Here is a 27711-nt window from a genome sequence, read left to right as displayed (position 1 = left end):
GCCCCCAAGTCCCATCCCAGCAAGGCGGCCCAGAAGGATACCATGGTCGATGGTATCGAAAGCCGCTGAGAGGTCCAGCAGAACCAACAAGGACACACTCCCCCTGTCCAGTTCTCTGTGTAGGTCGTCCACCAAGGCGACCAAAGCCGTCTCCGTCCCATAACCAGGCCTGAAACCAGACTGAAATGGATCTAGATACTCCGTTTCATCCAGGAATCCCTGGAGATGGGAGGCCACCACACGCTCTATTACCTTGCACAGGAATGGGATATTGGACACTGGCCGATAATTGTCCATTATGGAGGGATCCAGGGAGGGCCTTTTCAACAAAGGCCTTACAACTGCCTCCTTTAGGCAAACTGGAACTCTGCCTTATTGTAAGGAGGCATTGATCACTCCCTTCACCCACTCAGCCAGTCCCTCTCTGGCGCATTTAATGAGCCAGGAAGGGCAGGGGTCTAGAAGACTTGTGGTGGCTCTCACCTCTCCAAGGAGCCTGTCCACATCCTCAGGCTGTACAAATGGAAAAGAATCCATTATTATTGGACAGGCAGGAGCCAAAGTTACATCCACTGAGACTGTATCAACTATAGCATCCAAGTCGGAACGAATCTGAGTGATTTTATCTGCAAAGTGCCATGCAAATTCTTGGCAGCGGTCTGTTGAATGGTCTATATTATCCCTATGGGGGCCAAGATGTAAAAGGCCTCTGTCCACTCGAAACAGCTCCGCTGGATGGCTCCCTGCAGACACAATAGTGGCAGAAAAGAATGCTTTCTTTGCTGCCCATACTGCCACGAAGTAGGCCTTCAAATAGGCTGTAGCCCGTGTTCGATCAGTCTCATTCGTTTCATCACCGCCAGCTCCTTGGTAAACCAGGGGGCTGGTCTGGCTCCACTTCGTGAGAGGGGACGCTCAGGAGCGATTGTGTCCACCACCTTGGCCATTTCCCCATTCCAGAGGTCAACCAGAGCTTCGACAGAATCGCCTGCCGAGGTGACAGGAAAATCTCCAAGAGCCATCAGGAAACCATCCAGATCCCATCAGCCTCCTGGGGTGGACCATCCTAATCGGTCCCCCACCCCTGCAGAGGTTCTGAGTCCCAGTGAGTCTAAACCCAACCAGGTAGTGGTCTGTCCATGACAACGGAACTACAGAAAGTTCCTCCACACCATGATCACCATAATCCCCCTCCACACAGAAAACAAGGTCCAGGGTGTGGCCAGCAACATGAGTGGGGCCAGATATTACTTGGGACAGACCCATGGCTGTCATGGAGGCCATAAAGTCCTGAGCCACTCCAGAAAGGGCGGCCTCAGCATGGATGTTGAAGTCCCCTAGCACCACAAGCCGAGGGGATTGCAACATCAACCCCGAGACCACCCCGGCTAGCTCAGGAAGGGAGACTGTTGAGCAGCGGGGTGGGCGGTACACCAACAGAATCCCTATTCTGTCCCGACCACTCAACCTCAGATACACACACTCGAACCCTGGATACTGTGGGATAGGTCACCTGGTCAGGGAAATGGTATCACGATAGACCACTGCAACTCTGCCTCCCCGCCCCCCAGGTTTCGCTTGCTGCTGAACAGAGTAACCTGGCGGGCACAGCTGAGAGAGATTAACCCCCCCAGCTTCATCCAACCAGGTCTCTGTAATACAAGCCAGGTTGGCATGCTCATCCAGGATCAAGTCTTGAATGGCCGTTGTTTTACCATTCACCGACCTGGCATTCACAAGCAGCAATTTCAACCCAGGGGGACTGTCACCAAGGCTATCCAGGCTATTTGCAAGGGGAGACAGTTTGGGGGCAACTGAGTCTATTAAATTCGCACTTTACAAAACAATATGAAACCAAAACACAGCCATCCTTCAAAATCTGCATTTATCCAAATTTTGTGATACAGTTCTCCAACCTAAGAATGTTTACAAAAACACATATATTAGGAGAAAGTGTGCATAAAATGGAATATTTTGTTAAAAAACATTAAAATTGCATTATACTAGGAGAAAATGCTTGCAAAAATGTGCATATTAGTCAAATATATGCCAAAATGTGTTTATTAGAAGAAATTTACATAAAAGCACTGCAGCATTTTCATGAGGATTTTTTAAAAAAATAAGTAAATTGCTGCAGAATTGGTGGAGAAAGAGTAGAAAACTGAATTTAAGAGATTGAAAAAATGAGAAACTGAAAGAACCCAAATTGACAGATCCTTTGATCCCTACTCCCAGATAAGCGGAGTTAGGACTCCAATTTGTGCATTAGATTGCGAGGCGCAGATCAGGTCAGTTCATCATATCAGAATTTGCTGGGTTTCTATTTCTTAAGCATATTGACACTATGGATAGGACTTCCATGTCCCTCAAATCAGCTCAGATACAGTCCTTTTCACATTTAGCTGCTAAGCAGCAAATGTATGCTAATCAATAAACATACCAAGTGCAAAAAAAATCAGATGATGTGGCATGTTATGTGTGAATTAGCTCGTAGGGTAGCATAAATGCCTGTGTCAAGTTTGGCTGCATTTTTGAAAGTTTACACTCACATTCCTCTCACAGTTGTTTCACAGTAAACCAAGACTTACACTAGAAATGGGATGTTCTGTCTAGGTGCTTTAGGCAAATTGGTTGGGATGCAGAGCACCTTGTGTGCATGCTTCTGCATATACACATTGGCTATTTTATTTTCTTGCTGCAGTAGTTGCTCATGCCTCATGAGGTGTCATTCTGAAGAATCTCCCTACTTTCAGGAGCAAGGTTGCATTTTTGAAAGTTCTCATTAGCATGTTAGAACAAATTTCTCCTAATATGCATTTTTCTATCTTAGTTTCACTAATATATGCATTTTCATGAACACTTTACCATAGTCTGTACGTTTGTGTACACATTACTTGGCTGGAGAACCATACTGCAAAGTTCAGAGAAGTGCAAATATTGAAGGGTGACTGTGTTTTGGTTTATGTGTTGTTTGGGGAAGTGCAAATTAGGTAGGTTTGCCTTTAAATATGAGCTGAACCACATTTCTTCCCCATCCCCTATTCAGGGGCCACAGAGGATTGCTGCCAGAAAGGCAGAAGTGGGTGTGGAACCCTGCGCATCCCATCACATTTGGCTTTTCCAGTGCAGATGGAGCACAAATACTTTTCAGCATTGTCACGCATGGTCTTGTCTCCCTACTGGGCGCTGCTGACCCTAGCCATTAGTTCTTTTTTTTTTTTTTCAATAATTTTTATTCAGATTTTCATAAAACATACAAGACAAAATCATAAAACATTCAAAGACAAAAAACAAAATCAAAAATAATTAAACAAAAAGAAAAAAAGAAAAAAAAAAAACAAAAATAAAAAATAAAGAGTAAAATATTGACTTCCCATTTGTCAAAGATCAAATCAGTTATAAGTCTATAATATATAACAATCCTGTCTCTTAAGTCATATTATAAAATCACTTTCCTCCAGTAGTTATCTTACTTAATCATCAAATCTCATAAACATTACTTTATTCTTTCCACAAAAAGTCAAAGAGAGGTTTCAATTCTTTAAGAAATATATCTATCAATTTTTTTTTCCAGATAAGTATATCGATTAATCCATCTCATTACTAATTATGATAACCCTAGCCATTAGTTCTAAGAACCTCTGGGAACCTATCATAAAATAACAGCATGGAATTGTTCGTCTGTCACTATGACTATTGTTTAGAGTTGTAGAAAGTGTTGGCTGGAGAGTTTTTGGTTTTGCACATCATGAGGGCCTAACATGCATGCAAATTTAGAAGTGCCGTGTGAGCCAGTTCGCAAGACATATATGGGGGGAGGAGAGACAGAAATGTGAAGTAGACTGAAGAAAATGAAGGGGAGAATGAAATTAAAAGGATAGTAAGAAAAGTACAGGGGTACAGTTGTGAGCAAAGGCTATTGTTAAGGATTGTTGTTGATAAGCGAAGACAATGAGTGATATTCTGTGCCAATCCTACTCAGAATAGACCCACTGAAGTTAATAGACATTCCTAGCGTAGGTTCAATAACTTCAGTGGGTCTACTCTGAGTAAGACTTAGATGAATACAATGCTATGTGATCAGGTGTTGTTTCCTCACAGAGTGTTCAGTGTAAATACGCTATTGGTTTAAAGACAAAATGTAAAGCACAAGTCACTGTTAAAAACAACGTTTTGAAGAATGGACTCGGGATATGAGGCCGAGGAGAACTAGGCCACAACTGCATTTAAATAGTTAGCAATAGTAGCTTTTAATACAGTCAGAGTACAACTTCAACATCTTACCGAATGCAAAGCTTTATTTATTTATTCAGCAACCCTTCATGGTTTAAAAATCAATCTCAGAATACTAGGAATTGTAGCTTTGTGAGAGGAACAGGGGTCTCCTAACAACTCAGTACCCTTAACAAACTTCAATTCCCAGGATTCTTTGGGAGAAACCATGACTGTTTAAAGTTGTATAATTTCTGGGCCCAGTTCAAAGTGCTGGTTTTGACCTATAAAGCCTTATGTTGCTTAGGATTCCAATACTTCAAGGGCTGCCTTTCCCCCCATGAACCAGCCTGGAGATGTGGAGGGTGGCAATATGAGAACGGGCCTTCTCAGTGGTGGCTTCAAGTTTATGGGATGCTCTGCCCAGGGAGGCACTCCTGGCACCATCACTATCTGTTTTAGGTGCAAGGCAAAAAACATTCTTATTCACCCAGGCCTTTGGACCTTATTTTTTTGCTTATCTTTTAGTGGGTTTTATTGGGGTTGAGTTGGATTTGCTCTTTTACATATAATTATTGGTGCACTTAAAGTTGTTTACTTTGGTTTAAATATTCATTTTTAATGTTTGTTAAAGTGACAATAATAATAATAACAACAACAACAACAACAATAATAATACTTTTGATGTATGGTGCACATGTGGCCACAGCTTTGTACCTGAAACGTTAACTGAAGTGTAGGATTAAAAGCAACGCTTACAGACTATATATCTTGGAGTTAGCTTGCAATCCTGTGCAGAGAGGCTTTGGACTAAGTCCCACTGAAGCCAACATGTTTACAATTGGGCAGCATTAGAAGTGTATATGAACTACTGTTGTTGTTTTTAAAAAGTGACCAGAAAATAATTGCCACCTTGATATCATGCTGGAAGTGAAACAGCTAGAATCATTAGAGGCCCAAAGGGATATATTTTGTATGTAATGGACCTCTTCCCTTTATTTTCTTCTTCCACACTTCTGGCAAGTCAGTTGCTAATCCAAATTCCCTGCTTCATCAGCGTTCTACTTAAGCCTGGCTTTCATGTCACTTTAAATTGTAGCTAAACTAAACTATGGTTTAAGATGAACATGCAGCATGCTGGTGTACGCTGCTGAAATTGCAGGACCTTCCCTGCTCTTGTTGCTGCTGTGTTGGCAGAACGTAAGCCATGATTTGGCTTAGCATTATATCTGAATCCAGGCTCATGATTTGTTTATCTCAAAACAAACCATCTATCTTTGTGGAACAATCCTGAAACTTGCGAACTTCCACTGCTTTTCCCAACATCAGATTTTTACCACATTGCATATTAAGTTAAACTGATCAGCCTGCTTCCTTGCCAAATTGAAACTGACTAGGAGAAGGGAGGGAGACCCTGTCTGGAACTGATCAGCCTGTCTTTGCCTGCAAGATGCCATGTGTGTGAGGATGTGTACACATGTGTGAGAGCTGCATATGGCAGGGAGGGGGCACAGTGAGCAGTTGGCAGCAGCGAGTGGCTGTATTGCAGGTGGCGGAGGCACATTCCCCAGTCATCATTTGGGCCAGCTGGGACCAACATTGGAGGGAGAGGCAGACTGGCTGAGTAGGAGGGTGGCAGGAGGATGAACAGGTAGACAAGTGGAAGGAGAGAGGATCGCCATGATTGAATAGATGGACCAAGGGGAAGGCAGGATAAAGAGAGAGAACATGTATGAAACTGATCAGCCTGCTTTGCTTGCTAACTTGAAATTGACTAGGGGAAGAGAGGTAGAAAGTGTCTGAAACTGATCATCTTGTGTTGCTTGCTAATGATTAATGAATGGATAAAAGCAATGGATAGCTGTAAAATAAGGAATGCGGATAGTAACTGCCTCCCAGTTCGGCGGGATGCTTTCCGAAACTGATGCCACCAAGTGGATCCCATCCCTGTTCTATTCTGGCATCCTAGGGGCCTACTATGCAAGGAAACCTGGTTTAAGAAGCCAGTGTTCATGTAGCACAAGGGCACCTCCATTCCCTGAATAGGCTAGTATTACAGTTTCAAGGATTTAAGTTTTCTCCAAATTTTGATTTGCAAGGATCCAAATAAAAGGCTTGGTGTATTGAAACCACATACAGCTCAGCAGCAGTAGCCATGATTTGTACATATAAAGTCCTATATTCTATCCCTTATGTTCTTGAATGAATTGAGCTTGGGAAGCAGGGCTGGGAGCAAGGCCTCTGCCTGACATTGTGGAGAGCTGTGGCCAATCAGAATAAACCAGCAGTTCCCAAAAGGTGGTTTGTAAACCACCAGTGGTTCATGACCTTCGTTCAAGTGATCTATGGCATGTTAGTAAAAATACAATTAAAAATCATACAGCAGCGAGCACAGTACACTGCAATTTCTACAAGAGGCAGAAAAATTTATGAAAGGGTCTCCCAAGACCCTCAGCAATTTTCAAGTGGTCCATGGGGGGAAAAGTTTGGAAACCACTGGATAGACCAAACTGGGCTTAGATGGACCAGTCGTCTGACTCAGTATAAGTCATTTCTTTGTACAGTAGGGCCCTGCTTACCTGCGCTTCGCATTCCAGCGTTCCGCTAATGTGGCGGCTTTCAATTGGGGGAAATTCCCCATTTTAAAGCCGCTTTTGCGGCATTTTTGTGTTATTTTCGTGCGACACACCCCATTATACTCAATGGGTTCCGCTTTATGGCGATTTCTGCTTTACGGCGGCAGTCCGGAACAGAACCTGCCATATAAGCAGGGCCCGCCTGTATGTGCAAAAAGACAAAGCTATTTTTAGAGTAAACATTAAGTTGACATCTCTTTGTTTCTTTAGATTTCATTTTATTTAGCATACAATGTTAAAGTTTGTTAGCGTGTGTGAGCCTTTAGTTGGGCTTTAATTTCTAGGACAGTTGCTAAAGCAGGTCATTTTGAACAGTGATGTTCTCTGACCTGGATTACCATGATGAATTGCACTGGATAGTTCTGTCTCGTTAAGGCTTGATGAATACTATATAGAAAATCCATGGAGTAGGTGGAGAATGGGGTTAATCCTTCTTATTAGAATGCTTCAGTGTGGTGTCAAGAATACATCAAAAATGAGGAAAATGGGTTAGTGGTTTTAAGAATAGCAGTGTCACCTGCCGTTGTGCTTAAAAAAAATACACAAATGGGCTGCTCCGAGTTACTTTCTCTTGCCTTGAGACTTCCCCTCTCTCTAAAATATTTCTCTGATGGCAGTAAATGAATTGCATTGCCCTGTCGCTTGTAAACCTGTGGGTACTCTGCTGCGGAGCCATATGGCTTACATTTATTTTAATGTGCCTTTGACAGGAGGAGAATAGCTGAGACTGCTGAGGAAAGTGCTTACACTTTGGATCTCAGCCAGCAAAAGCTGAATTTATTTATGTTTAGTAACTGAGTAAGTTCTTTTTTACAGTAGAAATGGTGCTTGAGAAAGATTAAAAGGCTTGACACATCATTCATGCTAAAAAAATAAAAAAAGTTTTTGCAAATGAGGCAGACATGTTTTTCATTTCTAACATCGATTTATTTTTAACGGAGTTGAGATTTTTCTCCCTGACTGTGGAATTCCCTGATCTATTTTTGGAAAGTTTGATAGCATTTACCTAAGCAAGATTATATGTAAAGAGCTTCCTCACATTAAGACTGACTAAAGGTCACACTGGTTCTCTAAGTCTCAGATAGGCAACTCACTCAGAATTGACACAGTAGACCCTAGTTGATGGTTTGGAAACGCCAGATGCTGGAGCATTACTGGAGCTAATCAGTTGTGAAACCATTCAGCAATCTTGATGGGAGACCACTGGAAACCCCATGTCAGATCTGGGCATACATACAGTAAAATATTTGGGGGGCAGGGGGTGCTCTAGGATATACTTTATATGGAGATAGAACCTGGAGCCTCATACTTGCAAAGAACACATTCTGTGTCGAGCTCAGTTCTTATTCAAACAAATGGCCACATTCTCTTACTGATATAAAGCAGTTTTGTCCCTAGCCACTTCCCTGCTTGTCTCTGACAAGCAGGCCTTCAGGCAACCAGGCAGGAACCTTTTGTGACTTAGAAGAGGCTTCATCCTTTCTTTTCCCTTCCAGGTTGTTGATTTACCACATCACCAGTGTGGTGTCCACAGACGCCAGAGACCCACCAGCACCTTTTATGGCACCTGCAAAAGGCCTCAGTAAATATCCCCTCAAAAATCCACAAGAATGCACTAGAGACTTGCTTGCTGTTTCTGCTTAGTTTCTGTTTGTACTGGCTCAGCCTCTTCTACATTGAACACACCCCCTTAAACATGCCCCACATTTCATTGGATGCCGCAATTGGAGACCCACCCTCCCTTCTGTCTAAATAGAGGAGAGGTGGAAACAGCTTCTCTCTGTGAATGGGCCTGGCAGTGGCTGATGTAGATGCCTTTGCCCCCACCTGATGTTTGAGCATGCCCTTACCATTTTGTAACCTTCTCTCTTTTCCTGCTCTTTTAGATGTACCAGCTATTTTGTGTTTTGCCAATCCTCATTGGCAGCTATTTAATGTTATGACATGTCTCTCCCCAACGGCTGCCATGGCAGCCATTTTGTGACTGATGCCCGCAGCACTTTCTGAACATTCCAAATATGCCCATTGGCCCAAAATGTTTGGTGACTCCTCATCTAGGCAGACAGGCTATTAAAACATTTTGCCAGATAGAAACTTTTGTGGACTTCATATATATATATACATATACAGTAGGGCCCCACTTTTCGGCAGCCTGTTTTTCGGCATTCCGCGAATACGTCGGCTTTCAATTAGAGTAAGGCCCCACTCATACGGTGCTTGTGACACTTTTACGGCGTTTTTCAGGCATTGGGCGCCATTTTATTGACCGAGTTCCGCTTTTCGGTGGGTTTCGCTTTTAGGTAGAGGTCTAGAATGTAACCCGCCGCATGAGTGTGCCCCTACTGTGTGTGTGTGTATATATATATATGTATATGTGTGTGTGTGTGTGTATATATATATATATATATATATATATATGTATGTATGTATGTATGTATGTGTGAAAACAGATACATGTGTGGTAGTATGTGGCACAGTGGCACACCATCATGATCAGGTTTGGACTGGGGGGGACAGTTGTGATCCAACACGTCATGTGTTCTTTGTGTATATATCTGCTCATCAAACATCACCATTAACCTGAATGATCTGCTAGCCCAGTTGGGACCTTCATGTCAGAAGGACTCTTTGCCTGAGTGGCAAAGTTTGCCAGACGGGATTATTTGTGATACATGGGGAGTGGACACAGGAGTGGGGTACATCAGTAGAGCAGATGTGTCTTCTCCTGATTTGGGGTAGAGGGAAGCTAGAATCTTAAAAGTCAAGTTGCATCTGTATGGCGATGAAGTTGGTGTCTAAGTGTCACTTCTCTGGTTTATAGCTCTTGCTCTAACACCTGGGGTCACTATTGGGGTCAGAAAGGAATATTTAATGGGCCTTGGTGACTGGCATGAGCAATGCATGTTTGTTTTTTGCCTTCCCTAGGACAAGGGTTGGGGGGCAGTTTGAATTGATGTAATTGGCTAATTTTGTTCTTCATCACAACATTTAAGCATGTGTTTTTAAATTGTTTTTTAAAAGTGTTTTAAAATTTGTATATTTGTTTTTAATGTTTTTAATTGTTGTAAACCGCCCGGAGAGCTTTGGCTATGGGGCAGTATACAAATGTAATAAATAATAATAATAATAATAAATAACAGATAGAGTGGTAGTGGAGGAAGAGTCAGTCTAAGGTAAGACCAAGGGGGATGCAGCATATGTGAGCAGGCAGAAGAGTTTAAGAGAGCTAGATGAGCTGTCTTCGGTTTGAAATTCAGGTGGAGGAGTGTCAGCTGAATGGCAGGACCGGGTGATAGCTGGAAGGATGGCACCCATTCCTTGTACAGAAAGAAAGGCTTGCCTGATGTAGACATAGCTGGCGCCTGGAGCCAATCGGTGGGTGAGCAAGGCCAAGCTCTGTGAACAACTTTGACTCTTCTCCATCGCTGGCCAGAATTTGTCATTGCAGTTTTTTGCAAAATGTACATCTTTATTGGCTTTAATAAAGTTGTGGACAATTATCATGCCTGTCTCTTCATTGCACTCTCAAGAAGATATTAAGAGTCATCCTAAGAGTAGATTTTACCCACTCCCTCTTAAGAGCAATGCTGAAGAATTCACATCCCACCTACATTTGGTAGATTCGTTGAGCAGTATTGGCCCCAATCCAGCTCTAGCTGTGTGCCGCAACTATTAGCAGCTGGCAAGAATGTATGTCCTAATTCTGCTGGTTCAGTAGGGTCCAGTTGAGCATCTAGCAATACGAATGCACATCAGCTGTGCACTCAGAAGCCTGCTTCCTCACATGGCTGTTCCTTGCTGAATTAGAGCAAATATATAGTAATACCATTCCAGGTTGCTTTAAAAATAAAAGCAATGAAATGATGGCTATAAAGTACTATAAGTCCTCTGTGACATTGTACTCAGTTATTTATGGAGCTAATGAAACAGGCCACCTGGAGGCATAAATGAAACTTATGTATATATATATTTTAAAAATCTGCTTCCTGTAGTTACTAGCAGAAGATTGTGCTGTGGTTGAAAGGTATTATAGTTCTCTTTCCAGAAGACCAGAGCTTTAGCTATGCTGGAAGTCTAAAAATTAATATATAAGATGGGTGGTGTTTTTCTACACTAATTGTATCTAGAGTTAATATTCCATCTCATATTGCCATTGTGTTGGGCATGGGAGAAAGTTAAATGGATGATTTCACACCTGGGTCACTTTGGTACCAAGTTTTAGCTATGTTGTGTGACCCACGGCATGGGTGGTTGAAGCTGTGGCTATATAGTGCTCTTGAGACCCATACATAAAGGACTGTTAGATTCTCAGTTTGGAATTGAGGCGCTAAACAGGAGGTGCCAAAGATGGAGAAGTCTGTTGAGAGCATGACAGTAAAACACTTGAAGCTGGTTTCAGACTCCCTGCCTTGAAGGGAAACTCAACCAAGCTGTCGGATCTCTCAGAGCACCTTTAAGCCAGTAGTGAGGAACCTGTAGCCTTCCAGATGTTGTTGAACATCAACTCTCATCAGCCCCAGTCAGCATTGCCAATAGTAAAGAATAATGGGAATTGCAGTCCAATAACATCTGGAAGGTCACAGGTTTCCCACCCCCTGCTTTAAGCCTTGCAGAGAATTCTGGGGCATATTCTGAGGTGTATACACTATTTACACTGGGTACTGGCTAAGCCCGGTGGGCCTCACCACTGCTCTGTGTCCTGAGAGCACATCCTAAAATATGCCCAATGGTTCCCTGAAACTGGTCCTTGCAAGTGGAGGAGGTGAAGATCAGTCATGATGGGCAAGCTAGGTTTCAGGAAGATTTATAAACCATTACTGACCTTCTTACTGAGGAGGTGTGCCTGAGGAGTTCCTTTCCCAGAACACAGTTTGAAAATTTTTGTTGTGTTCTTTTGTGATTTTTCTTAATCAACTGGCTGATCACAAATCCAACCCCACAACATGATACGCATCTGTAGCCTAAGATTAAAAATCCTGGTATCACTTCCTATGGATACATGGTAGGAAGAAGGAGCTGAAGGCCAAGTAGCTCTAATTGCCTGAGATGGAATAGTGTTCAACCAGCTCACACATCCTATTGTGCCTTATTGCTGTTAAATATATGGCTTCATGTTACAAAGACAGTCAGCATCTTTTATTATTTTCTCAGTTCCTCCCTTCTGACTGTTAGATTTCTCCCATCATACCTGTGCAACTGTCACCCCTAAATAGCACAGCCATAACTCATCACCTAGTTTCCCTCTCCTCCTACTGCCATCTCCCCATAAATCAGACAGACTCCTTTCATAACTTCAGGAGTCAGGCAGCTACTGCGTGTGTTAGCTACATATTTTACACTGCAGGCTAACTATGGCTTGCTTCTTTGTGGGAAAACAAAAGCATTCAGAATTCTGGCATGAGGCATCTCTAGGTATCTATAAAGTAGGAATTCTGTATTTAAGGTGAACATTAAAATATGAGGTGGTTTTTTCAAAATCAATAAGCATCACCTAGAAAGTGCATTCAGTCACTTAAGAAAGGAATGTACATCTAAGTATGTGATGAGTGTGGGGAAAAGCATGTTCCTGATTGGTTGATTGGTTTCTGATGTAACAATTGCACTACATGTCTAGTTTTGAGGGCAGCACATTGGAGAGCTGAAGGGATGAACAAGACAGGGAGGCATAGTTCTGTTCTGTTACATCACTGTAGCATCACTGTAAAGTAGGCCTCTGTCACTAATTTCTCACACACTGACCCCTTCCTGTTTTCTCAGTGCACCATGGACCTAGACCACATCAACCTAAGGGTGTGGCAGGAGAGACAGATTGTGATATCTGAGCTAGCAAAACGTGAGGCCAGGTACCTGTTAGGTAGGCAGCTCCTTTTGCTTTGCTTAACCCTTAAGTAACCAATCCAGGGCTACATGTGAGCTAACCCTGTGCTTTTGTGTGTGTTGAGTTACTACAAAGTTCTTTTGAAAGGTAGGCTTACTAGTACCTAAATTCTAAAATGGATGGTGCTGGTCCTTGAGTTGCCTGGAAATTGCACCCTCTGACCTTGATGCCCTAACTCTTTAGTGTGTGGGGTTTGTTTCTCTAGAGGTGCAAGAAGAGAACTCTGCTAATGTTTAGAAACATTTTCCCCCTACCATATTTCTTCTTTGCCCATGGGTCTCAGCGTTGGAGTGCTCACTCAGGCTTCCACGCTTCAATAGGATCTGCTCTCAGGCCAGCACTCAACAGAGACAGGAATGTTTATAAACAGCTTGCTTTTTTGTTAATAACAGCACATGGAAACATAACTATCCTCAGTGCTTTTGGGGGTGGTAAAAAAATGAGGTGTCGGTACTCATATATTAATAACATACATACATACAAGGAGTTGGCACAAACAGAGCCACACCCAGTGTGACTAAACACACTAAGAAAGTATGATACATTCATCGTACCACACACCTTTCCCACCTTTGTTATTACTGTACATGTTCCAGATTTGAACTCTGACACTTGAAGGACTTTGTGAGGCTTAGACTTGCCTATCTCAAATTAATCTCTGGAGCTAATTCCATATAGTCAGTGTAGTCTCCTTCATCTGCATATTTAAAACAAAATAATTAGTGGCTATGGTTAGTTTATCGTATGATGGCCAGGTATGGTTGCTAGGTCCTTATGTGATGGATGGTAATCAGTACACCATCTGACACATGGTTCTCTGCACTCATGATCCTTTTGCCAAAAGGATAAGTATAAATAAGCCTGCCCATTCATCCCTCTATCATCCTTCTATTACAGTGGGTTGTATTCAACTAAGTCCTACTCGGAGTAGACTCACTGAAATGAATGAAGCTAAGTTAGCCATGTCTGTTAACTTCAGTGAGTCTACTCTGAGTAGGACTAGCATTAAATATCACCCAGTGACTTCCATTGAAACAGCCATTGTAAGTCCAACACCATATTAAGATCATTCCCATCAGCACACCTGCAAATGCAGTATTCTGTAAAGTCAATTCAAAAATGAGTCGTCAGGTGCTGAGATGTCAGGTGATGTTTATGCCTCTTTGAATGACCTCTGACTGACACTTGGTGTCATGTATCTACAGTGAAGTATTCTCACTTGAGAATATTTGGGGAAAGTATTTAGTGGTCATTATTTTGCAGCGTTGGAGCTTTCTAGAGCACAGCTTGCGAAAATGTGTTGTTTTTTAAAACCTACTAACGAAACTCTTTTGCTTTTGAGGGGAAGACATTTGTAAAAACAATAAGAAGGAAATTACTGTTCTGGTTGATGACTTTAACCATGAATCTAAATGATGATAATATAGGTGTGTGTGGGGGTCTATGGAAGGAACCGGATAGAGTTGTCTGAGAGATAGCCCTGAGCCACTGCAGAAAAACTCTCCCAAATCAGCGGGGTACTTCTTGTGAATTACTTAGGCAGCCCTTGGATCATCCCTTATTACCCTGGCCTCACCCTTTTGTGATAAAGTGCATGCTACAGAACCATGGTGAATGAAGAGTTAACAATGGTGGGAGGGCCATTTGCCTTCCAGAGGCAGCATGGGAAGACACACACCCCCGGCCCTTGTTGCTTTTCCTGTGAAGATGACTGACTGTAGTTAGAGGTTCTCGATGTCAATTCTGTTTTATACACACAAAAAGTTGAGTTTGTATCTGTCCTTACTGGAAGCCCAAGAACACCTTTGACTTCCTTTCACAACACCTTTGCTTTCTCATTGTGTCAACTCATGTTTATTGGAATCTTCTCTGGGCAGGGAGAAAAATTAAGTTGCTCTGGAAAGTGCAGTGAACATTGATGGAACTATACGACTTTTAATTTTGGTAGTCAGTCACCCGATTAAAGAACTGAGGGACCATATGAGCTTTAGTTGAGTAATCCGTTAAATCTGCCTAAATATGCACTTGAGAAAATCTAAAGAAAAAAGGCACTTTTTTTGTTTTTACATGTTGAAGGCCCATGGCACATCAGGTATTGTCTTAGAACAGGCATTCCCTGTTCTCTCGCACAGAAAGAAGCCTCTTCTAAACTGACATATGCCATCTGCAGTTTTTACAAGTAGCAGCATTAAGAATGGCTACAAATAATATAAAATTGCTAAACATCTACTTCCCCATTAGCTGGGGATGTGGGGGAATCTTTTTATCATATCAAAATGTTTTTGATCCATGAACCAAACTAATTAATTGACTAAATGTGGCAGAAGTACTAAATGCTAATAATGATACAAACAAATAAAATTAGTTGAATGCTGAATTAAGCATGTATGCTGATATGGGGAAGCAGAGAGAAGAACCTGGCAATGTGCCAGCTTCTCCACCCACTTAACTGTGAGGAAGGCAGAGTGCTGGATTAACTCCCTGCCTTTCCGCCACCCCCCACATGGGAAATCAGAGGGATGGGGACGGAGCACTTGTGGTGGTAAATGCAACTTGCCCTTACACCTGCTCCTACCACCAGCACTCCGTCCTCATCCCTGATTCTACATGTGGAAGGGGCCGTGTACCAATTGGCCTGGGGGACTCCCCTGCTCAGGATCTGTAAAATGGCGAGAACGGTTTTATTCAAGCTGGTCACCTGCTTTCATTGTAGCATCCTCGATTCTGAAAAGAGAGAAACGGAAGAGGACGAAAAATGTTCATTTTAACTGTGTCACCGTGTACTACTTTACGAGAAGGCAAGGGTTCACGAGTGTCCCCAGCCAAGGAGGCAGCACCCTGGGCATGTCCACACGTCACAACAGCGTGCGCCAATACACACTGGGGGAGTTTGCAATGGAACAAGAGAGGCTTCACCGAGAGATGTTACGAGAGCATCTCAGAGAGGAAAAACTGAACTCTTTAAAACTCAAGGTAAGAACAAGGCTACCTATCCTCTTTGTCTCCCACCGCATGGGCATGAAACGTTATCAATGGAATTGCCACACTTGAATCCTTGGCAAGATTGCATCTCCACTGTGAATATGGCTGCAGTTCAGTTGCCCCAGAGAAGCTGGCATTTTCCCCATTTCTTACATTAACTCATCAGATTTTTAATAGGCTTCCACCTGAGCTCTTTAAAACAATAGCATCTTTCCTGCTGTGCAGATATGATGGCATTTCAACCGTCAAAGCTCTCCCTTTGATCAGAATTTAAATATGGTTAACCAGGCTGCTTAGCATGGAGTGTTCTGCGCAAAAGATTTTGGCCAGATATTAATGGACTACTATTCCTGTTCTCAGGAACTGATTGCAGTCGCACGGCCATTTCTGTGCTCTAAGGTTCCTCCAGAAGGGCAGAGTTTGCATGGCAAATGATAGCAAAAGAAGTGTTGTGTGATCCCAGAGAGAGGTCACATTCCTTGTGTGTCTATCAGTAAAATATTCTAGGCGTCGTACAAAGCTTACAGTAACACAATATTAAAAATACAAAAGAAAATAATTAAAATCAATAAAAATTACAACACAAAAACCTTCCCTTATACTGGAGACCAGATAGAATAATTTGCAACTCAGCATGAAGCCACAGTAAAAGAGCAAGAGCATAAGGTTTATTTCAGTCAGTGGTGCGAACCTTGTAGTCCTCTAGATGTTGTTGGACTCTAGTTCCCATCAGCATGGCCAGGGGTCAGGAATGATAGATGTTGTAGTCCAACACCATCTGGAGGGCCACAGGTTCCCCGCTCATGATTTAAAACAGGAAAGGCCTCTGTTTTTTCCAGATACATTTAGATACAGTAATACCTCAGTTAACAAATCCTCCAGGAAAGAACCTCCTTTTAACAAAGTCTTTTTGGGGGTGTGGAGGACATGGGGGGGCACACACTCTGACACAGTCAGGATGTGGCGCGTTGTCTACTGGATTGTGGCTGCTGCAGGAGCTCTCTCACGCGTGGCCAGAATGGCACTCCTTGCCAGGTGGCAGAGACTCCTCTGCAGTAAACAGTGCGTCAGGTGCCCGGGAAACACTGTTTACTGCAGATGTGTCTGCTCAGGTGTAGGAAAGAATGAGAGAGAGAGAGAGAGAGAGAGACCTAGCACGGGGGGAGGTGGTGGCTGCCCCTTGCCTGCCTGTTCAAGTACGGAGCAGAGAACTGTGCTCAAAGCTTTAGATTGCTACAGCAAGATGCTACATGATACAAGAGAAAAGGCAAGGCAGGCATCCCTGGATGCATTTTGGAAGAAGCCTTCAATTGGTCTGTATGCAAGGCTTACCTGGCCTGGCTGTTTCATTTCAGACATGTGTGTTGTTAGTTTTGAACAAAAGGTTTGCTGAAATATGTTGTACTGCTCTTCTTTTTTGTGGTGTAGGAGCCTATCCCTTTCTTTCCATGTTATTCCTACCTCTGGTGCCAACGTTTTTGTTAAAAAAGTAATGTCCAGGAATGCATGTACTACGATAACTGAGGTATTACTGTATAGTTCCTAGTCTGCTGCAGATTGTTTGGGAGCTCCCCCTACTGGCTCCTTAGTGCATAACATGTTGAAAAGAAAGCACCATATTGGATCATCTATATAGCAAACATGTTTCAAACTACATGGCGCTATTTCAACAAGGTTCTAAGAGTGAACTGTAAAATAAATGTAGATGCTGCTACACACCTAAGCTGTTTGGATGAATCTGTGGCTCTGCAGAATAAAAGAAACAAGTTATGGCAGGACATGCAGTTAGATTGTCACACTTGGGGCCTGCAACACATGTTGCAGTGTGGAGTGCTCCTGTTCAGTATACCCTGTTCCATTCCTTCCTCCCATCAGCAGTCAGTCAGCATTCTGTGCATGATGAATCTTCATTGGGCTGTTTTTGTGGGTCCCTGCCTACATAGTGGTTTTTCCCCCTAAAGATTTGTTGTCCTTCTGCAAACCTTGGGAGTTCGCCCAAGTACCACCCTCTTGTGTGCAGATGGTGCTATTTTGGCTACATATGGTCTGGTACCCAGGAAACTGAATATTAGTATGTATCTATGACAGAGCTAGGTCTGAAGTCTCAGGTTGCATTTGTCTGACGAAAAAACAGTGGACATGTTTTAACATGTATTTTGAATTTTCTGGATTTTTCTATGCAAATTAGAGTAATTTGCACTGGAAAAAAATCAGTTTGCGTTGGAAAATTTTCTGATGCTCGAGAGTAGTGGTGGGGAACCTCCATCCCATTGGACTAATTAAGCTCAACCTAGCTTCCAATCTGGCATGTAAGGCTGTTCCCCGTAAACCATACCTTCCTGCCCTACAACTGACATTTGTTGTGGGGCAGGTTCAGATGGGGCCAGAAAGGAACAATCAGGAGCGTAAAGTGAGTTCTTTATTGTTCCTTTAAAGATTGACTCTGGAAGTGTACTTTCAAAGGAGGTTGTTGTAGCTGCTGATCAGCAAATTCACAGTTACAAAGATCCCCTTTGAATGTTGAGCTGTGTCAGTCACATGATGTCATTATGACATCAGGTGATTGATAGGTCAAAATTGGCTTCCACAGGGTGGAGGAATTAGGGATCCAGCTTGCCAATGAGATTCAGTTCCTCTGCTCCAGAGAGTGGTCTAATTCAGCATGTTGATTTTGCTTGTGTTTGGTTGACAAAGCTAAAAAAGTTGAAACTGCCAAGCTTGCCTAATATCATATTTGTAATTAGCATTCATTCTTTGTTATTGATGAAAAAAAATGGAAATCGACTGCCTTCAAGTCAATTCCGACTTATGGCGACCCTATGAATAGGGTTTTCATGGTAAGGAGTATTCAGAGGGGGTTTACCATTGCCTTCCTCTGAGGCTGAGAGTCAGTGACTGGCCCAAGGTCACCCAGGTAGCTTCATGGCTGTGTGGGGATTTGAACCCTGGACTCCCAGGTTGTAGTCCAACACTCTAACCACTACGCCACACTGGCTCTCTTTGTTATTGATAACCATATTAAACTGAAACTTTTCTGCCTCACATCACTGATGTCTCCATCTATGGCACAACTTAGGCTTCAGAGTATGTATTATGCAGTACATAACAGATAAAGCAGAACAAGACGGCTGGAGATTAACATTAGGCTAAGAATCAGTTCAGTCTAATTACCCACTGGGTGGCGGATTTGGTGCTCTGTCTTCCGAAAGTGCCCTGCTGCTCAAAGTCGCTTAGGGTGTTGCTGATAGTGTTGTGTGCCTTTCTTTGTGCTTCTCTGTTTTGCTTTTGCATAACAAATGTGGTGTTTTCTATAGTGGATAGTCCAGAGCATCACCTATGAAAAGCGGCTGGTGCTGGGAGTTGCGGGTGGTAATACTTGCTGCCAGGATAAATAATACTGGGATAGATGGACCAGTTATCTCACACATCATAGGGCAGTGCCATACATTCCAAAGTTCAAAACAGTAAGAGCCACTGGAAGAAACGATCCCCTTCAAATGTCTGGAGCTCCTTAGCTGAAAGCCAACTAAGCATAATACAATTTACTTATGTGGGTTTGTTGTTTTTGTTAGCTGTTTTCGCTCAGAATGCCTCTTCTCAGTGAATCCCCAACACCCCTTTCACTGCTGTGTATTACAGATGACTAAGAATGGCACCGTGGAGTCAGAGGAAGCAAACATTTTGACCCTGGATGACATTTCTGATGATGATATAGATCTGGACAACACAGAAGTAGATGAATACTTCTTTCTACAACCTCTGTCCACAAAAAAGCGAAGGGCACTCCTGCGAGCCTCTGGAGTCAAGAAGATTGACGTGGAAGAAAAACACGAGCTGCGAGCCATCCGCCTTTCGAGGGAAGACTGTGGCTGTGACTGTCGAGTCTTTTGTGACCCAGAAACGTGCACTTGCAGCCTTGCAGGCATAAAATGTCAGGTGAGACCTTAACTATAAAGTACTGTCTTCAAGGGGGCAGAGGGAAAGAAGGGGAGCCAAAGTATAATTCCAGGTATGATTTTTAAAAACCCAGCGACATCCTCCCCTCCCCCTGCCATTCATCAGATGTTCCAAATGAAGTACTTACCCATCTGTCTTCAAGTGATTGGAAATTCTGTCGATAGCATTCTCTTTGGAATGTTTGTCTCCTTCCAATAGAGACTGAAGGAGAGACAAGATATCTCTATAATAACTATTTACTTATAAATATATAGTAGGGGTGTGCAGCAACCACACAATTTACCTTGTATGTGTGGTGTTTGGAGGTAGTGTGATCTATTTCAGTTCAGGTCTGTATACTTCTGATTTGATTCATTATTCAGGACCAAATATGATCTGTTAAATCTGCAGCGCTGGTTCAACCCCATTGACTATAATGTGGAATTTAAAAATGGCTATAATTCTGCCCCCCTTCACATTAAGTAGATAAAGTTTGGAGGCAAAGGAGCCTCTCTAAGAGTGGATTAAGCTTGTCAAATTTTAAGCAGATCCATCCAGGTTTTTTGTGCAGGGAATGTTTAATGTTATCTTTTTCAAAAGAAAAGGTCTCTAACTTTTTAATTATACAGCCACAAGAGTGGCTGTATACTATAGCCAGCATGGGTTTTTCACATTCTGCAATGTTACATTGAAAATTCCCCCCCATGACATTCTGAGACTTCCCATAAGCTCATTTCAAAACAAAACCTTACAAAACGTACAGTCCTGAACTCAGAAATGCTTGCTTAACAACCCTCTAAATTGTCATGGTGATACACAAAACAGTCAGAGAGAATTGAGAGTTCAAAGTCTAAAAAGAGAGGGAAAAACCCCAGGTCGCTTTTGGACTTTTTACTGTCAGAGTTCTCATAATCTGCTGAAATTCATTAAAAATCAGCCATATTCACAGAGTACCTGTAATCCTAATACTGATCTTGCCCCATACTCTGAACTTCATCTTCTGCAGTTTAAAAGTTTAAAAAATGCCTGTCTGATTTTTAATTAATTTAAGACATTTTGCATTGAACTGAATGATAATGTTGGGCATGCTCAGTAAGAACTTACTGTCAGTGTTCTAAAAGCCAGACTCACGGCTGCTTGGCTTGGCTAATTAGGGGGCCACACCCACACCAGACTTTGATTTCACTTGAGACAGTCATGGCTTCCCCCAAAGAATCCTGGGAAGTGTAGTTTGTGAAGGGTGCTGAGAGGAGACTCCTATTCCACTGACAGAGCTCCAGTGGCCAGACTGGTTTAACAGTCAGCCACTCTGATTGAAGCTTTGTGAGGGGAACAGGGCATCTCCTAGCAACTCTCAACACCCTTCACTAACTACACTTCCCAGGATTCTTTGAGGGAAGCCATGACTGTCCAAAGTGAAATAAAGGCCTGGTGTGGATGTAGCCAGCGACAGCTTTAGTTTAAATTTGGGTGGGCGGCTACATGTGTCTGCTGTAGAATAAAAAGGTGGGGGGAACACTGAAAAGCAATGATGCAGTTCGCAATGTTTTCCTTTTGGAAAGGAAAGGGGTGTCCCCTTTGCCGAGTGCTCACCCACCCAATCTCCTCCCTTCTCCTTCCTCCTACCCTCCCTGCCCCTCCCCCGGGTCAGTGTTGGACTACGACTTGGGAGACCAGGGTTTGAATCCCCACACAGCCATGAAGCTCACTGGGTGACCTTGGGCCAGTCACTGCCTCTCAGCCTCAGAGGAAGGCAATGGTAAAACCACTTCTGAATACCGTTTACCATGAAAACCCTATTCATAGGGTCGCCATAAGTCGGGATCGACTTGAAGGCAGTCCATTTCCATTTTCAAACATGATTGCACAGAAATAAATCCCATTGAGCTTAAAAAGTATGCAAATGATCAAACCCACCCTCCCTTCTCCTCCCTCCCATCCCCTCCCTCTTGCCCTTTCCCTCCCCTTTCCTTTGCCCCTCCTTCCCCCTCCCCTTCCAATCTTCCCCCTCCCCTTCCTCCTCCCCATGGTCAGTTTTACCTATCTTAAGATGATTGCAGGGGAGTAAATACCATTGAACTCTATAAGCATGCAAATGTTCAAACCTGCCCTCCCCTCCCCCTTCCTTTGCCCCCCCTCCAATCTGCTCCTTCCCCCTCCTCCTCTCCCATGGTCAGTTTTACCTATCCTAACCATGATTGCATAGGAGTAAATCCCATTGAACTCAATAAGCATGCAAATGATCAGACTTGCCTTTCTCCTCCTTCCCCTCTTCTCTCCCTTCCTCCTGCCCTCCCCTCTTCCTTCTTCCTCTTCCCCTGTCCACTCCAGCCCTCCCTTCCAATGGTCAGTTTTACCTATCCTGAGCATGATTCCACGGGAGTAAATCCTACTGAACTCAATAAACATGCAAATGATCAAACCTGTCCTCCTCCCCTCCCCCTCCTGCCTGCTCCCCTCCCGCCCTCTGCCCTTCCTCCCCCTCCTCCCTTCCCCATCCCCTGTGGTCAGTTTCACCTATCCGAAGCATGGTTGCACGGGAGTAAATCACACTGAATTCAATAAACTTGCAAGTGATCAAACCTGTCCTTCTCCTCCCATCCCCCTCCTGCCTGCTCTTATCCCAGTCCTCCCCTCTGCATTTCCTCCCCTCCCTCTTCCTCCTCCCCTCCCCATCCCCTGTGGTCAGTTTCATCTATCCTAAGCATGATTGCAGGGGAGTAAATCCCAATGAACTCAGTAAGCATGCAAATGATCAATCCATTCTCAGCAAACTTGCACAGGATCCCATTACTTACCTCTGGATTAAAAAGCAGAGAAATTCACTCATAGGCAAAAAACCTGGCGGTTTAAGAACATACCTATAGCCCACAGATATTTCTATCAAACTTTAAAAAACAGGGAAATTGGGTGGCTATAGTGAATGCACCAGGGGAGCAGGAGACCTGACCTCTCTGAGATATTGTACTGCCCTACAAATTTGTCAAAATGCAAACACAGTTTGGGTTGGTCTTTCATGGTCCAATCCATTTGCTGTGTAGCTTGGAAGAATTTGGTAACATGTGCCTCTGAGCATATGGTGAGTGGTGGCAACACCTGCAATCAGCCCAAATATTAGAAAGAAGACATGTGCTGTGCTGATCTTGTTTTAGCAGGGAGGAAGCAACATTACTAAGACAGTTGATATAGTTCAGATGGTCACTCTAAATATGTCTGATTTACTTTGCAATTTTAGTGAAGTTTCCTATAGGAAATCATTTTCTTTTGTTTCTGTTTTTGTGAATATGTGAAGTATAGCAACACTGCAAAATTTACACTAACCCCCCCCCCCAAAATAATGGTGGAATATTCTTCTCCAGTGAAAATCAGGAGTGTCTCAGTTTGCACAAGATAAAACAGTGGGAGGTGAAATATATTCTAGCAAAATTCTAGGTGTGCTCTATGTTTTTAATTGACCATGCCCACCGTGTCTTAAATGAAGTGGTTTAAACATAGGAGGCTGAAAACATGCATCCTCTTTTTTCCAGCAGCTAGAGTCATTGCTGAAGTAGCAACATACTGTAATCAGTCTGATTTTACATCAAACTGCAGTGTCAGATTCAACTTTTAATGCACCCAAAATAGAAATAGAACCTCCAGTTTGTACACAAAAGGCTGTCTTCACCATCATATGACATTGACCAATAAAAAGGCTTTGAAATTAATAAAAATAAATTTGACACAGATTTCTAGGATGAATAATGAGGGAAATAAAATTTTCTAGATTAGATTCTCTGTAGAAACATTAGTAACACAGGAAGGAAGCAAAGTAAGAAGAACACCAACAAACATACAAAAATACAATTCAGGTGTTGCCACCACTCACCATATGCTCAGAGGCACATGATACCAAATTCTTCCAAGCTACGCAGCAAGTGGATTGGACTGTGAAAGACCAACCCAAATTGTGTTTGCATTCTGACAGATTTGTAGGGCAGTACAATATCTCAGAGAGGAGGTCAGGTCTCCTGCTCCCCTGGTGCATTCACTATAGCTGCCCAATTTCCCTGCTTTTTAAAGTTTGATAGAAATATCTGTGGGCTATAGGTATGTTCTTAAACCGCAAGGTTTTTTGCCTGTTAGTGAATTTTCTTCCAGAATTAGATGCAGATTCTAACGGGATGAAGCCTGCCAAATTTTAGAAAGATAGATGCAGTAGCTCTCCTGCAAGAGCAGACTTTACTATTTTTGGGGTGGAAAAATAGAAATCACATTCCCACCTCTATTTTTTGTGTGGGCAGTTTGAAAACTGGAGACATGAGGGAGGCATCCTTGGGAAAGAAACTTGCCAATGTTCAGATAAATAGGTCTGGGGCTACCAGACCTTCATTATAAAAAAATGGGGAAGTCACAGTATTTTCTTGCTCTTTCGTGTATGTACCCATCCCCACCCCCTCATGAAGAAAAAAGCGAGAGAGCTGTTATTTTTGCTTGTTAGGGAAAAAGTGATTGGGAAAGTAGGTCGCCCCAGTAGTTTAACTCCACCACTTACATCTTGCCCTCACAGCCAAAACTTGGAGAATGATGACCACGTGAAGAACAATTCTGTTTATTTACTTCAGCATTCCTCCCCCAAATCACTGGCCATGTAAGAACATAAGAAGAGCCTGCTGGATCAGGCCAGTGGCCCATCTAGTCCAGCATCCTGTTCTCACAGTGGCCAACCAGGTGCCTGGGGGAAGCCCGCAAGCAGGACCCGAGTGCAAGAACACTCTCCCCTCCTGAGGCTTCCGGCAACTGGTTTTCAGAAGCATGCTGCCTCTGACTAGGGTGGCACAGCACAGCCATCATGGCTAGTACCCATTGATAGCCCTGTCCTCCATGAATTTGTCTAATCATCTTTTAAAGCCATCCAAGCTGGTGGCCATTACTGCATCTTGTGGGAGCAAATTCCATAGTTTAACTATGCGCTGAGTAAAGAAGTACTTCCTTTTGTCTGTCCTGAATCTTCCAACATTCAGCTTCTTTGAATGTCCCTGAGTTCTTGTATTATGAGAGAGGGAGAAGAACTTTTCTCTATCCACTTTCTCAATGCCATGCATAATTTTATACACTTCTATCATGTCTCCTCTGACCCGCCTTTTCTCTAAACTAAAAAGCCCCAAATGCTGCAACCTTTCCTCGTAAGGGAGTCGCTCCATCCCCTTGATCATTCTGGTTGCCCTCTTCTGAACCTTTTCCAACTCTATAATATCCTTTTTGAGATGAGGCGACCAGAACTGTACACAGTATTCCAAATGTGGCCGCACCATAGATTTATACAATGGCATTATGATATTGGCTGTTTTATTTTCAATACCTTTCCTAATTATTGCTAGCATGGAATTTGCCTTTTTCACAGCTGCCACACACTGGGTCAACATTTTCATTGTGCTGTCCACTACAACCCCGATGTCTCTCTCCTGGTCGGTCACCGCCAGTTCAGACCCCATGAGCGTATATGTGAAATTCAGATTTTTTTGCTCCAATATGCATAATTTTACACTTGTTTATATTGAATTGCATTTGCCATTTTTCCGCCCATTCACTCAGTTTGGACAGGTCTTTTTGGAGCTCTTCGCAATCCCTTTTTGTTTTAACAACCCTGAACAATTTAGTGTCGTCAGCAAACGTGGCCACTTCACTGCTCACACCTAATTCTAGGTCATTAATGAACAAGTTGAAAAGTACAGGTCCCAATACCGATCCTTGAGGGACTCCACTTTCTACAGCCCTCCATTGGGAGAACTGTCCGTTTATTCCTACTCTCTGCTTTCTGCTTCTTAACCAATTCCTTATCCATAAGAGGACCTCTCCTCTTATTCCATGACTGCTAAGCTTCCTCAGAAGTCTTTGGTGAGGTACCTTGTCAAACGCTTTTTGAAAGTCTAAGTACACTATGTCCACTGGATCACCTCTATCTATATGCTTGTTGACACTCTCAAAGAATTCTAGTAGGTTACTGAGACAGGACTTTCCCTTGCAGAAGCCATGCTGGCTCTGCTTCAGCAAGGCTTGTTCTTCTATGTGCTTAGTTAATCTAGCTTTAATCATACTTTCTACCAGTTTCCCAGGGACAGAAGTTAAGCTAACTGGCCTGTAATTTCCGGGATCCCCTCTGGATCCCTTTTTGAAGATTGGCGTTACATTTGCCACTTTCCAGTCCTCAGGCACAGAGGAGGACCCGAGGGACAAGTTACATATTTTAGTTAGCAGATCAGCAATTTCACATTTGAATTCTTTGAGAACTCTCGGGTGGATGCCATCTGGGCCTGGTGATTTGTCAGTTTTTATATTGTCCATTAAGCCTAGAACTTCCTCTCTCGTTACCACTATTTGTCTCAGTTCCTCAGAATCCCTTCCTGCAAATGTTAGTTCAGGTTCAGGGATCTGCCCTATATCTTCCACTGTGAAGACAGATGCAAAGAATTCATTTAGCTTCTCTGCAATCTCCTTATCGTTCTTTAGTACGCGTTTGACTCCCTTATCATCCAAGGGTCCAATCGCCTCCCTAGATGGTCTCCTGCTTTGAATGTATTTATAGAATTTTTTGTTGTTGGTTTTTATGCTCTTAGCAATGTGCTCCTCAAATTCTTTTTTAGCATCCTTTATTGTCTTCTTGCATTTCTTTTGCCAGAGTTTGTGTTCCTTTTTATTTTCTTCATTCGGACAAGACTTCCATTTTCTGAAGGAAGACTTTTTGCCTCTAAGAGCTTCCTTGACTTTGCTCGTTAACCATGCTGCCATCTTCTTGGCCCTGGCGGTACCTTTTCTGATCTGCGGTATGCACTCCAGTTGAGCTTCTAATAGAGTGTTTTTAAACAACTTCCAAGCATTTTCGAGTGATGTGACCCTCTGGACTTTGTTTTTCAGCTTTCTTTTTACCAATCCCCTCATTTTTGTGAAGTTTCCTCTTTTGAAGTCAAAAGTGACCGTGTTGGATTTTCTTGGCAATTGGCCATTTACATGTATGTTTAATTTAATAGCACTATGGTCACTGCTTCCAATCGGTTCAACAACACTTACATCTCGCACCAGGTCCCAGTCCCCACTGAGGATTAAGTCCAGGGTTGCCGTCCCTCTGGTCGGTTCCATGACCAACTGGTCTAGGGAGTAGTCATTTAGAATATCTAGAAATTTTGCTTCTTTGTCATGACTGGAACACATGTGCGGCCAGTCTATGTCTGGGTAGTTGAAGTCACCCATTACTACCACATTTCCTAGTTTGGATGCTTCCTCAATTTCATATCTCATCTCAAGGTCTCCCTGAGCATTTACACAACATACATTTAAAGCACTTGGCTTCCCAAGGAATCCTGGGAACTATAGTTTACACTTAAGACAGGTACAATCCCCAGCACCCTTAACAAACTACAGTTCCCAGGGTACCCAGGAAATCATGTGCTTTAAATGTGTAGTGACTACAGTACCCTTAGGAAATAATTCACTGTGAGGAAAAGCTAAAGCTGTCTGAAAACAAAAGACACCTCCCCTCCTGCCCCTGCACACACCTCGCCACTCCTTCCCCTCTGGAGCTCTGGGCATATCCTTAGTTAGACTGGTTTCATTTCTCAGCAGAAACAAATCAAATTCCAACAGCTGTGCTTTTTTTGGCTAGCCAGAGCCACTTGGAAACTTAGGGAGTTCCTGAACTGGCTTGGCATGCTTTGTTAACAGCACAGTCTGACTCAAATGCGAGAACCTTCCCCGAATCACCTGGATTCACTTTGAGTGCACTCAGTCAATGCACATCCCTAATATATAGAAATATTGGAAGTAGACAAACTTCTAAAGCAGGTAGCTCAAGAATTGATTTTCAGATTTCTAAAGAGGAATAGAATAAAATCTTGCAGACTCCACTCCCTGAAGTCCTGGCCATATCCCAGTTTTAGCTAAGTACAGCTAAATGTCCAGCTCTCAATCTCTCTCTGCCCAAATTCAAAATGCCACAAACCATTTCTCTACCCCCTCCCACGAGTTCTGATGGCATTCCAAAGGTTGATGAGGGTTTTCCAGCTGCTAAAGACCACTAATCTGTTGTTGTTTTAC

At 43.0% G+C, this 27711-nt stretch overlaps 1 protein-coding gene across 6 annotated transcripts in view; it reads left to right on the top strand.

Annotated features, from left to right (window-relative positions):
* Positions 1–27711, top strand: part of CSRNP3 (cysteine and serine rich nuclear protein 3) — a 130339-nt gene that overhangs the window by 99867 nt on the left and 2761 nt on the right. For all 6 annotated transcript variants that reach the window (XM_061612928.1, XM_061612933.1, XM_061612929.1 and 3 more), the window contains 2 exons: positions 15440–15699; positions 19348–19644. In XM_061612928.1, coding sequence (XP_061468912.1) covers positions 15440–15699; positions 19348–19644 — 557 coding nt within the window. The remainder of the gene's footprint in view (positions 1–15439; positions 15700–19347; positions 19645–27711) is intronic.

Source organism: Rhineura floridana, chromosome 2 (assembly GCF_030035675.1).
Source record: "Rhineura floridana isolate rRhiFlo1 chromosome 2, rRhiFlo1.hap2, whole genome shotgun sequence".
Taxonomy (NCBI): Eukaryota; Metazoa; Chordata; class Lepidosauria; order Squamata; family Rhineuridae; genus Rhineura; species Rhineura floridana.
Note: the sequence above shows the minus strand (reverse complement) of the source record. Positions and strands in the feature narration are given on the sequence as shown.